Below are 13,930 nucleotides of genomic sequence, written 5' to 3' on the forward strand. Positions count from 1 at the left end.
ATTTCTACAATACTCATAAATGTATTCTATCATCATATTGTACATGATTAAAATATGGTTCAGATAGAAGAAAAATGAATAAGCCTGGTAAAGTTAATTAGCTGTCACCATTAATACCACAAGATGTTTTGCTGTTTGATGATCAGTCAATCCACGTTATATTGTAACTAACCGAGGACCATCCACCGTGTAAAATAGTTTGATCTGAATCGCTCCATTTTTATATGGAGAAGCCCTGTAATTAAATAAAGCATGTTGTAGTTACATAATTCACGTAACGATGTTATTGGCGATGATTAGCGCATCGCACGTGCTGACACCTGTCTGACGGACACGCTTGCTGCGCCATAGGTACTAGATCACCGGAGTGCCTGCGGTATACATACTATAGTACTCAAAACAATAGGTGCGCTAGTGCACGGTTTTGTATCGTTTTCTTTGTATTAGAATAGGAATTTAAAAAAAAATTCTACTCACTATACTTCATAAAAAAGACATCGAACACCCTCCACTTTTAAAAAATAACTTCTGGATTTGCAAGTGCCAGTGTTATTGATATGACGGATCGAAATCTCACTTTCATATAGCTAGGTTTCCCGTTTACTATGAAACAAGCGATTAAAACTCCCCAAAACAACGTAAACATACACGGTTTTATACAAAATTTTCATTTTACAATATATTCATAAAAGAAATTAGTAGTACTATATGTAACAAAACATAATTGACTTTACTATTGCACCCAGAAGTTGTCAGTCAAACCTGTGATGTCCATATATTTGTTGATGACAGGTACACATGCAGCCTAATTGGACGAAGACAGCGGGACGAAGGAACACTAATTTATTTACTGTAGCCCAGTAATACAGACGACGTTCGTAATGAACGCTGTACATTAGGCAAAATGTAATAAAATTCTGCGTTAATAGTCGGCAATTAAATCAGAGAGTACTTTGCTTTTTCTAGATGGCAGCATGCACGCGATTGATAAAACACAAAACCGGGGACCGTTGGACAGGTCGCTGCTACTGGGGCTCCTCCGCTGTTTATAGACCCTTGTTCTTTATTTTAAGTCCTTTCTATCTCTGGGTTCATTAAGCAGTGATCAGTGGAATGATTCGTTTCGCCGTTTTTGCGCTGGTTTTGGGATTCGCTGCTGACGTCTACTGTAGATGTACTGTCACCCCCCTCAGGACCGAGACTACAAGTAAGTTATAGAAAAGCTGTATACTTCCCTGGCAGCTCAGTTAATACATGTACACCTGAGTTTGTTCAATCTTATAGAAAATTCTCTGTGCAAAAGTCATTTTGTACTAATCTTATGTTATAAACTTTAAGTTCATAGTTTTGCTCGTGTCCGCCCGGTGAAGGAAAAATACTGGACCATAATATTTGAACTGTTAGGATAACATATTTGTCCTTCAAAAGACAAGCCTATAAAGATGAAAACTAAAAAAACATAATGCATTGTACGTGATTTCTCTTTAATGTTAAATAGCATCGAAAACGGTAACCCTTATACTATCTAACATTCAAGTGCAAATCAGTAAGTTAGAGCGCTTCATACAATTTTAATTTTGAAACATCTAGAAGAAATTGATAGGTTAAGATCAATGTAGTTGAATTTTATATTACAGACTATGTACATTGTATGATATATTTATGAAAACAGAACGATTTGATTTTTTTTTACAAAGGGACCTAAGCTGACTATTTTTTCCTGTTTATTTGAATAAACTTTTGAGTTTCCATATCTGCACCTAACTAGTCGCAAGTTTATGTCTTGTTGTAAATTTTAAATCTTCCGGGTGGCACACAAAATGCAAAATTTACTTGTGATGTTGTACATTTTGCATTTACTACCACCCGGTAAATTCAAAATTTACTACAAAACATTAACATAAAAAAAGAAAAAATTACACCCTCAAAATTGAGAAGTCAATATCAATCTGCTTGACTGTTTACATTCAATTATTTTTCATGTTAAAATGCAATGCATCTTTTTTTTCTGTCCAATTCAGAATTAGGCAACAGAAGACAATACTGTGTTCACAATGTTACACAAGGGAATGTCAGTGTTCCGGTGGAGATTTTGATTGGTTCCCAGTTCCAGACAGCGGACTGCATCCGGTGCAAGTGTACCCGTATGGGCATGAGCTGCTGTGGGTATGTAGCCAGCCAGACAACAAACATTGTCTGCCAACAGACGGACAACATCTAAACATTGTTTGTCATTGTATGTCAAAACAGAAGTGTTGCATGTTGGAACCTCTTCAAATACAGTGCTGTTTTTTCTTCTAAGTTCCAGTTGCATTTATTTATAGTTGTGTACAAAAATGAATACCTGTAAATTTGATAACTTCTGAAACTTTTCAGAAAAGCTGTTTGGACTAGCGTATAGCATTGATTTATTCAATATTTTGACTTCAGGTTTGGGGTTGCAGATGACGCTGCTCTACACGTGCCGCCAGGGTGCGCTGCTATTGCTGATGGTTGCGAGGTTGTTCTCGTCTCATTGCAAGACATGCGCACTGATTGTTACGTCAAAAGTCCCATGGCTTATGAAAGACAAAGACAAATGAAAGACAAACAGATGATGTTAGATTATTTTTCTCACTCCAATCCACGTGCCATGGAAATATTACGCAGTCCTGAGTTTAGCAGACCACCGCGGCGTCATGGAAATGGCCAAGGGGGTCCCGCGGGTGGTGAGGCCGGCGCAGGGGGTGCAGCAGAAGGTGGACAGGAAGCGAAACCAATAATCACTGATGCTCACTTGGACGCCATGATGATTTCTGCCATGTTGGGCCGCCCTACTTACGGAGGATATCAACCCATGGATATAATGTCCGCTATGTTTGCGTAGTGCGATTCCGCACATATGATGTCATAGACTGACATCATGTGTAAACGTCAGATGCAAAATATTCAGACGTTTGTTATTATCAATTTTTGACACAACATGAGTATGTATTTTATTTTTTTAAACCAGATGTCATAATTGTTTGATTTTGACAATAAAGATGTTTTTAAAGAATGCATTTAACGAGGCCGAGTACAGAACGAGTACGCACGCTTTCGCGCAGCGTTTCATTTGTATTGTGACGTCATCTTTTTGCTTGTTTGACGCCATGGCGTGATAGTTTTATCTGCAGATATTCAGCGAAATTTGTTGAAAATGGCTCGTTTAATGCGTAAAATTAATGTTATATTGTGGAATAAACATAACTGTCTCGAAATATAAGCTATATTTGGGCTCGGGTCGAAAAAGTGAAGAGGGTTCAGCAGGCCAAACCCTCTGTCACGTTTTCTTAACCCGCCTAAATATAGCTTAATTCATATATTTCAAGACAGTAACCATGTATTTTATATTAATGACCCTTAATATGTGATGTTATATATTTTTTTATTACTTAAATATGTCTGAAGGCTTTAATAATACTATAAAGATCACCTTTTCCGCCTTTGTCAAATAAAAAATAGCCATTATCTGACAAATCTGGGAAATTGGGCATACAAAAATCAACTTTGATAAGACCCCTAAAACAAACCAGGAGGTAAAAGGTTTTTTTTGTTTGACCATTTGATGCCTTTTAGCAATAATTTTAATATGTAGAACAGAAAAAGAAATCCCTAGGGCAGAAGTTTAAAAAAATGTGCAAAATTGATACATTTCAAGCGAAATCCCATAGGGTCCTATGTTAAAGGTTACCAAAATTTGAGATGACCCCCTAAACAAACGGTGTGGTAAATGTCTTATTTTTTAATCTTAAAATAATAATTATATCAGTAGAAATTCAGGTAAAAAATTTCATTAAAAAATCTAGGGCAGAACTAATTAGACCCGGCCTCGTTAATATAATTTAATTCTGGTTGTAACGCGCTTTCTGATTGGCTAAAAAAAAATTTATAATGTATAAAGAATGTTGCCTACGTCATAGTAAGAATTACGTCAAAAACGTATCAATACGCCTGACGTTACGTTTGAATTTTGTACAATTTTACGTCATTTTAAAGGTCAAATGACCGTTTTTATCTGCAATAAAGAGTAAAAAATTAATTATAAGCAATGAATTCAATATTTATTAGTTTTATACGATATAGAATGGTTTGAAACAGCTTCGCAGTTTATTAAGCGTAAACTGCCCCAAACCATTTTATATCGTATAAAACAAATAAATCCTTAAATAAATCTGTGAAAAGTCATTCAATCGAAAGAAATTGACGTAAGGGTCAAAAGAACTGTTGCTATTCGTTTGAATCAAGTCTATAGAACACATTCATAATTTCATTGTAATTTTTCAGTCATTCGAGTTTCAAATGAAAAAAAAAATCATATAAAGATCATAGTAAATCGAAGCTTTGTCCTTATATTTGATCATAAACATACGTCATAGTGAAATTCGCTCTGGCCGTTGGAATTTTGTTGAGGTTTGAGAAAACTAGACGGTGTTTTTATAATTTTAAATAAATGTTTTCTTCCGTTAACACATTCTGACAGGAAAAATAGGCCATGAGTTTAGAAATTGTAACACAAAGTTAATCTTAAATTGACCGCCTTTCCGCCGCGTTCCGAAAGCACGCACCCCGTGTACAACATTGTTTACACCCCGAATGTTGTGGTATACGTGGTAAATACAAGAAAATTTGACCTGTCAACAATAAGGGATTACTGGCACTGTACCAGTTATCGGCAAAAATTTAACGTTTTCTTTTCGTATTTCCTTATTTCTTGATGTTTTTGGATATCAATTGACATTCTTCAAATGGTGAACTCCTTGTTTATCCATCTGTTAGATTATATCATTATTTAGAGCCCCAAAACCACTTGTTTTGTGATTTTTAGCACACCCCGAATTTGCCGAGTTTTCACGATTTACTGTACCTATCGGCTTTGTGATAATAACTTAGTAAAATCCCCGTACATGTTGATTTTATACTCTGCAAAATGTAATTTGAATTAAGCCCCTTGTGGTGTCAGACTAAAGGTCGTCGGGGTTATGATACATAAACAAGTTGCTGTCCTTTAAAAAAGGACTGCAATACGTGGACCATTTGCATGTGTTTCCAAAGCCTTACAATTCAATAGTTAAATTTTAATCTCAGAATTTAAAGGGTTCATACTTCTAAAATAATTATGATCTATATTAATGAAGATTGCATGTATAGTATCAGGCATTCGGCGAATTCTACTATTTGCGCACACATTACGATTTGCATTACTTTGTTAACTATGCAGTGACAGCTTTGTGTAAATCTTTTTCATATTTTGATGCATTTTTCTTGAGATTTAAACTTTTATACAGTGACATAATTATTCAATCATGTATTATATACAGTCACATAATTATTCAATCATACTTAAATGCTTAAATAATTTTAATCGGGAAGTACTCTAGCCTCGCCATCTATAAAAGTAAAGTTCAGCTACATGTGTACTCGGAAAACAACAAAACATTGCAAATTAAAAGCTATTTGATGCATGTTATAGTTTCGGCATGATATTACCTTATTTCATAATACTGACAGTGTATGTCACATGCCGATCATTCCTTTAAAAGGAATACTTTGTTTCTGTAATGTTTACCGACAACTTTACAATTACAGCGCCTTTAAACTTACATGTGCATATGGCATGGAATCCCGATCCCGATTTAAATAAACCTGTGCTAGCCTGGTTCCCTGAGCTACCCATTAAGCACAGGAACCAGGCTAGCTCATGCGCAGACTGAATTTTCCCCATAGCATCCGGTTTAACCTCGCTTATATATTTTCTACGTGGACCTCAGGGTCCACGCAACAAACCTCATAAAATTATTCGTTTGTTATCATACGGTAATACACAAAATCGTTCACAATTCAATACATAATTGTGTAATCAGGTGTTCAACTTCGCTATGAATCTCTGGGAATTTAGTGAATTCCCTTTGTTTATGCATGTTATATGTATTGATTTTATATGTCAAATCAAACAAGGGATATAATAACGTATTACAAAGAGGTATTATTCTATTTTTAACTTATTACGGCACATCCCCCACTGCTGAAAGTGCAAAGATGTAAATCAGCGGTAAACAATGATTGTTTAATTAAGCTTGTGTTTAAAACATATTCAAGAATGTTTTCAAGCAAACTTACTTTTCTTTATTCGAAACAGACGACTGAATTGAAAAATCTCGGATAGTCGCTTGCTATAAACCTGAACTCTCAGTTTAGCTGATAACTGGTCTTAGCCGATAACTGGTACAGTATTTTCTAAAATACAGATATTGTCTAGACAGTCCCTTTTTTATACGCTATAATTATGCGTTTTCAAAGGGAAAATGTTGCACAAAGTTAAATGGATTTTGTTTTAATTTGTTCAAGTCCCAGAAGGAAAGAGACTAAATTTGTTCTGATTCGACTAAATTAATAAAAAATCAATTGAACTTTGAGAGATTATTTCCCGAAGTGGTTGTTTTTTTTAATAAACTGATCTTTTACACTAGATTTCCAATAATTATAATTATATCCACACGATTTATGGAACCTTCTCCAGGTATTCATCCTATAATAAATTAACCGATTACCTAACCGCAATGCCCACAAAGTGCAATAAATTCGAAACCATTGGTTGAACTCAATTTCAAAATCAAAGTACTAAAATGTCCGTAATGTTCGGTATACGTGCGTACATTTCCATGACCGAAGTATCGCATGTAAGGTAAGGGGGAAAAGAAAGACAATCCAGTTTATTATAATATCGTATTTATCTCAAGCATATGCGATTGACGTTACACGATCGTGCTATAAATTCTGTTATAAACATTACAAGCCTAAAAATAGAAAATCGCAACCTCGCTATACTATATATATATTCAAGACAAATACTGGTTTTGGCATGTGCTACATTGTTTTCTAGACCTGATGAGAGTATATCAACCTCGGACGTCGTCCTCCGTCTATATACTCTCATCATCAGGCCCATAAAGACATGTATTGACCTCATCATAAGGCTATAATTGTATAGTATAAATTAAATGTGCAATACATGAATTTGACAATCAAATTTTGCAAAATTTCTTCTTTATCTCAAATATATGAACTAATTGTTCTTTTGCTTTTACAAATCAGGACTTTGATGTATCGTATATCAGTCCGATATTGAAGTGGGTGATGTTTACCCTTGAATGAATTTTAATCAAGTAGCAAACTTGCACATCAGAGTTGTCAGCGACTGGCAATGTCCCATAACAATAAAACCTCTCCCCAATTGAGAGGCATTCAACTCTATAAACAAAATGATGCCAAATCGTAAAGTTTCATCAACCTCGTTCGCAATCGAGTTTGTCTTGTCAATGTGTGTGTTAAAGCTAAGACCTTTTTATGACAGAGATTTATGGCAAGTGATGTTGGTGCCAAATTGATTCAATTCCTATCGATATTTCCCATTCAGTGGAATTCGTAAGAATTGATCCTTGTTGAGAAACTGGGACTTATATCATTATATATCGAACAAGACTAGTTTTCTTTCACACAGGGAATCACGAACAGGAGCTCCCCCGGGGCGATGGGGAGTACAATTATTGATGTAAAATAATGACACATGTAGGTTAATTAATCAAGGCAATTATGCACATCCCCACACTTCTTAGCTTAAGCACACCATTGGATTTTACACTGTGTCATGTCTGAATTGCTCTCCATTAACTTAGTCTTGTGTTTATAAATTGTTACCTACCAATTATCAATTTATACATTTTTACGTGTTTTCGAATTCCAAATGATGAAAGCGTAAAATAGCAAGTAAAAGGGGAGACATAGAATACTATGGTAGATAATACTAGTATCTTCTACTTACATGTAACCGAAAAACGTTGACTCGAAAGAATTTATAATACCATCACCTTTATAAAGAGCGTTTAATTTCCATTTAATTTGATCAGAATTAGGTATACTATTACCTTTTACTCTTTAATGAGAGAGAGAGAGAGAGAGAGAGAGAGAGAGAGAGAGAAGAGAACCGTGGTTTTAAAAGAGTTCATGGGATGTCAAAATGTGCATCATCATTAGGCGGTAGGGTGCCATACCTTGTCCCCAAGGTCGCGCGTTCAATGCTCGCTTCCTTTTAATTCTTGTACCGTGCATCGATCAGAGAGACGAGATGCCACGACGTTCTGATGGCCTGATTATTTCGAAGGCATCCGGTAAATGCTCTTATTAGGCGCTTAATAGCTGCAGATTTGAACCGTCAAATGACAAGCAAACCGTCTGTGCGATATTGGGTAATGCCTAATGGCCGTTCAATGAAAGACACATACATACAGGGTTATCTCGTCATCATGGCATGGAAGGACCGTGTCTGTGAGCTCTTGTTCAATTCAATTTCACCTTAATCAGAATTTATGCCGCAGCCTTTTTTTAAGTCGTAGTTACAATATCTTATAGCACCCACAGGACTAACGTCATCATATACGTAATTGTCAATTGGCACCAGCTAGGTTGTTAGTAAAAAAGGTAGTTGTATTTTGTAGCACTAACAAAAATATAATTAAAGCCAACATTATGTATAATTTTATAAGTACTTGTATTCAGTATATACTATTCACCTTTCTACATAAATTACACGTACTAAAGCTGTCCTTTTTATGGCTGTGGTTTTAGATTTTCAGGGAATAAAAACTGTAACAAGACTCGTGGATCATTTATCAATGTTATGATAGTGCGACTCAAATTTCCGAAATGAATTGATGGCCATGTACAGTAAGCGTGTCCCCAATAATGAGATCTGACGCGTGCTGGCGAGTAATGGCGATGGATGTATGGACGGGTTGGAGGAGTGGTGTTAGATTCAGGACTTGTGTCGGCCATGTCATGTACAGGGAAGTTTGATTTGATACAAGGGATCTACTTGGAACCAAGCACACAACCTCAAGCCAATCTGATCAGGGAACACTTTACACCTATACCCACAGCCCACAGACCGTCATCATGGAGTAAGCGCGCGCGATGCGCGTATCAACGAAGGTTGGGGGGGGGGGGGTCCCTTCCAACTTCTAAAAAAAAGTTAATTATACATTTTTTGTACTCATTATGCATACACGTCATTTGGAGTATCCATATTTTATCTGACTCTTCATTTAAAAAAAAGGTACTACGTGTTTGCAGTTAGCAACTTCAAAGTTGTTGGTCTTTTTAAATCTACCTCTTAGTGTAATCGTTTTCTCAAAGTTATGAACATCAGAGTCATTGCGTTTTTTATCATCATATTTCATTGAAATACTGTCTTGAAATATTATCAATTTAACCAACAAAAATAAAGATTGGGAAAATAAAATAATGTTTTTTCCTTTATAAGTAGTTCTACTGTGTGCAATTCTCATTGCAGTGTCAAACCTTTGAGACCTCATTAATTTGTTCCATATCATCCATCTTCCCAAGGGTTTCTGGTTCGCACCCTTTACTTGGGAAGATGATTTTATCATTTTTTTTTTGCATTAACAACATCATTATGTAGAATGAGATTGTTGTCTTGTCTTTTGTTTAAATTCTCTCATAAATATTTCTCAATAAATTTGTTTTTGAAAATATTTTCTTTTTTCTTTTTTGTTAAAGTAATGTTTTACTTTGAATTTTATGGATGATTTAAGTGTTTTTTTATATATAAAATGCCTTTGTTCTTTAATGGCTAAAAACCATGTTCTAGTACCATTTCTCTCCAGTGCATTTGTTACGTCATTTATCGAGTATGATTTTATTAAAAAGAAACAATGCAATGGTATACTTGGCGAGAATAGTTTAGATGATTTGTGGCCAACACGGGACCCATCAAAGTCAGGTAAAATATTAAGATTATTTTTTGTAAGCCATACACTATTTTGTTAAGGAAAAACTACAAGTTTCAGCATTCGTCATTTTATTTAAATATTTTTCTGGATAGCATTTCAAATAGTTCAAATACTTACTAAGTTTGGCTTAGCCAATCAAATCTAAATCGTTTAGTGATAAATTATTCTTTCTAAGAAAATGAATTCTAAATAGAACTTAATCGAACATGTGTCACTCGTTTTCATTGCAGAGAGCATGCTGAGAAAAAAATTACTATCTTCTCTTTTATTTCAAGACAATTCACAGGTTTCTGCCACCATTATTATTTAGCTCACGCGCAGCTGGAGGATTCAGACCGGTCTATCCTGGTCGTGTCTGAACGTGCGTGGTCAAGTCAGAAACCGTCATTTCATTTCTCAAAGACGAAAAAAAAATAACCAGCCATATCCAATTATCGCAGCCACAACGCCAGTCTAACAAAAAGTCCACGGACCTTTTGTAGAGAACGCCGAGAGGGGTTTGTTGGCCGCTTGTGAAGCAAAGAGGTTGTCATTGTAATTCTAAAGTCGAATAAGACATGGATATAATTAATTTTGGCGGAAATCCTTCTGGGATACGCCAAACTTGTGTTGTGTTTCATCATCTTTTTGAGTCTTATTGTACGCGGAATTTGACGGCAGTATTCCAAGAAGGTTTAATGGTGCTTTACTTTTCCGAACCCTGAAAATTAAAGAAGACTGTTGAACGTAAATAATTATACGTCGAATATTTTTTATACAATATTTATGATTATTGATCTTATTTTACATCCTCGATATAACTAGGCACAAAGTTTGAGTTGAGGGGAGAGGCCAGCGGGCCGCACCCCCCCCCCCCCCCCCCCCCACACACACACATACACATTTTTTCGTAACATATATTTTTCTTAGATTAACATATAGAAGTCAATCTCTATTTTCACTAAGATTGAAGTCCATTGCAAAGTGCAAGTTCAGACCAGATCACAAAGACAGATAATGAAGAACATCGTAACACGTGGTATAGTTGATATTCACAGAGCCCGGTTTTCTACCATTGCCTGCACCCTTAACTCTACTGTAGGGCGACGTCAGCGGTGGATTTCGGGGTGTCAGTTTCAATCCCTGGGGTTTCCTGTAAATCCCATCCATGTTAGAAGGAATTCCAATCTAATTATAACTCGCTCCTTGCTAACTAAATCGGTAGTATCTGCTGCCTCTCGTGAAGGGACTACAAAAGATAACAAAACGCGTGACAAAGGTCGACTCTTAATTAGATTATTCCGGACTTTACATCGTACAAATATCATTTATTTTTGGCTGGAGAATATCGTATGTCAGCATATCTTATTTAAAAAAAAACCCCGCTTTATGAGAATATCTATACATGTACATGTATGTACATTTTATTTATATAAAAATACTCAACGGAAAAAATCACACAAAAGTATGCCACCAAAGACATACATGTACAAGTAATGCTTCTGGTGTTTAATAGCTTATATTTACATTCGACTGTGTTTTTTCATTATAGTCTTTAAATGTCTCTAAATGCAACAACTTAATCACTGCGTATTTACATGTATTTTCATATAATTTACATAAGTAGTCCACAATCATTGATTTCTATGTTATCGGTATGAAAATATATTGCAAATTTGTTGGTAAAACACCATGCATGCATTACAAATATTTATAACAATTAAGTTGATTTTACTGTATAAAAAAACACCAAAAAACAACATATTAGTTATTGTTCATGAATTATATTTTCAAGACTCGTCTCAACAGTGCAAGTGATACAGCTGTCCTGGCTGTTACTAGTTTACTCCCTCTGTGATCTGCAATTTATACCAATGTATTTGATTTAAAAAATGATTTCATCAATAAGGAAATGTAAATTTAAGATTTGAATGATTTATTTTTGACGTCGTCGTATCAATAACTGCCGTTAGGTAAGCAGACAAATCATCATAACGCGCGTTATTCAATTTGTTTGCTCACATGACGGCAGTTATTGACAGGACGGAGTAAAAAATAAATCATTCAATGCTTTAATAAATACACTTTTCTAATCCCTGAATTTTTTATTGGCACAATGAACCTTGTACAGAACTTCTAACTGCATGATGAGTCTTAGAAAATTTTGGTTGAAAATGCTATGAAAAATTTCGCTAAGGCCCATTGGGTTATAGATATAAATGTGAGCATGGGGTATTTCAATTGCTAATGCCCTCAAAATCTATTTTTCACTTTTACTTATGATGCCGCTATAAATTCACCCGAATTTCTTCCCTATATATTTCCTACCATTTGCAAATCTGCCATTGTTTTTTTTTTATAATCATTATCAATTGATCACATATGGATTTCTTTTTATTGAAAAAAAAAAAGAAAGAGACAATTTAACTTAAGTTACACAATTTCACGGTTCAATGTACTTGAAATTGGCGAAGGAACTATTTTTTGTACCTCTCAAGGATCCATCACAAACCTGAAACCTTTAAACACGCGCAATTTATCGTGATTTTGAGATGAATAGGATCCACACGATTGATATCTCTGATAACGCTTGGAGAGTTAGTGTTGGATATGGAAAGTCGTGAAAGGAAATCATACATTGCTGAATCTTGATAAAAAAAAAAAAATAGGAATTTACAGGGAAAAAAGGATTTTGGTGTTCCCTAGCGATTGATGCCCGTTGATTGGCTAATATGTCTGAAAGGATTCCATTCCATTTATTAATCAGACAAGCCATAAAATGACAAGGCATAACAACAGACCGATCAGCGGCCCTCCCTCGGTCGTCACTCGACAAGACACAAGAGAGCTCAGAAACAACAGCCTAAAGAAATACAACATTCATTACCTGTAAATGTAATCATACAAGGCCTTTACCAAACCCAAAAGATGCAAAATATAAGTGTTCACAAATATGTATAACATGGAACATATTCCAGAGTTACTGATACATGTATATACATAAGTATAACATTCTTCATGCATTTTTACTAGTGTTTATACCTGTTGTACTAGTTACCTGTTCAAGCTTTCAGTTTTTAACTGTTTTTTTTTTTGGATTATATTTATAAAGTTAGAACAAGAATAGTTTGACTATATATTCCCTTGCCTTGCCTGAGGGTTTGTAGAACGGTCGATGTCGTTTATATACTTATATCCATAATACAAGATACGGGAAAATGTTCAAATTAAAAAAAGTAAAACAAAGTGGATTTTTTATTATTATATATTATTTTATGGTCCAAATTATCACATCTAAAATTCAAAGGCGGATCTGACGAGTAAATTGTTGACTGTTCCCCTCCTTAATTCAGACATAGAAAACCCATTTAATAAAGCTTTTTTTAAGAGTTCGAAAATTTAACTGTGTTTCGTATGATAAAAATCAATGAAAACTAATGATGGTTCTGAAGCATGGACCGATGTCTCGAGTTCCCCTCTTGTAGAATGAAAAAATACAGGAATTGGTTTTGCGTGAAATTCATTATTTTCTGCTATAAAACAGTTTATGTCGTCGCAAAAGTTCATCATTTATTATGCTGTAGACTTTGAGACAGTCGGTTTATGATGATTCTTATTTTTCTCTTCTTTCAATTTTTGTCATTTTTTAGAAACTTATCAAGAAACAAGAGGTCCATGGGTCACATTTCTTTCATAAAGAACACTGTCCAAATCTGACCGGAGTTCTAGTAACCAACTTTTTTTCTGTGATATTTTGTTTCTCTCTTTTATTCATTTTGTTTTTCATTTGACATATTTTACAGACCTCACACACAGATCTATAAAAACTGAGGAAAAAGTAAACTAATATAAAATGATACCATAAATTAGAGATGTTAAAAGATATATACATGAAATAATAAGAGATGCGGATTGTATATTACTTTCGGGTCTAATCAGCAGTTGAATTCTAAACCTCAAGACATACACTAGCAATATTGTCGATCAACGTAAAGAAAAACCGCATGATTAAAAAAAAATTCCAAATGCTCTAAAATGATTGAGATATATATACTAAAAATAGTGATATTTTTCCAGCTACACGACTGTGAAAATAGCAACTGCTGATAAGAATTTAAATTTGG

At 34.8% G+C, this 13,930-nt stretch overlaps 1 protein-coding gene across 1 annotated transcript; it reads left to right on the forward strand.

The window, feature by feature from the left end:
* The first annotated feature begins 975 nt into the window (after positions 1-975).
* On the forward strand, positions 976-3,046 carry LOC128177364 (uncharacterized). Its single transcript, XM_052844056.1, has 3 exons — positions 976-1,207; positions 2,022-2,166; positions 2,431-3,046. Exons 1-3 carry the CDS (start codon positions 1,114-1,116, stop codon positions 2,864-2,866), a joined length of 675 nt encoding a protein of 224 aa, XP_052700016.1. The 5' UTR covers positions 976-1,113; the 3' UTR covers positions 2,867-3,046.
* Positions 3,047-13,930: the final 10,884 nt, after the last annotated feature.

Source organism: Crassostrea angulata, chromosome 3 (assembly GCF_025612915.1).
Source record: "Crassostrea angulata isolate pt1a10 chromosome 3, ASM2561291v2, whole genome shotgun sequence".
Classification (NCBI taxonomy): Eukaryota; Metazoa; Mollusca; class Bivalvia; order Ostreida; family Ostreidae; genus Magallana; species Magallana angulata.

What these genes read in the sequence shown, in the direction of transcription:
- LOC128177364 (XM_052844056.1), top strand. Translation starts at nt 1,114, where the DNA reads ATGATTCGTTTCGCCGTTTTTGCGCTGGTTTTGGGATTCGCTGCTGAC. An exon ending in CCTCAGGACCGAGACTACAA is followed by an intron (nt 1,208 to 2,021) that starts GTAAGTTATAGA and finishes TGTCCAATTCAG; the next exon opens with AATTAGGCAACAGAAGACAA. An exon ending in ATGGGCATGAGCTGCTGTGG is followed by an intron (nt 2,167 to 2,430) that starts GTATGTAGCCAG and finishes TTTTGACTTCAG; the next exon opens with GTTTGGGGTTGCAGATGACG.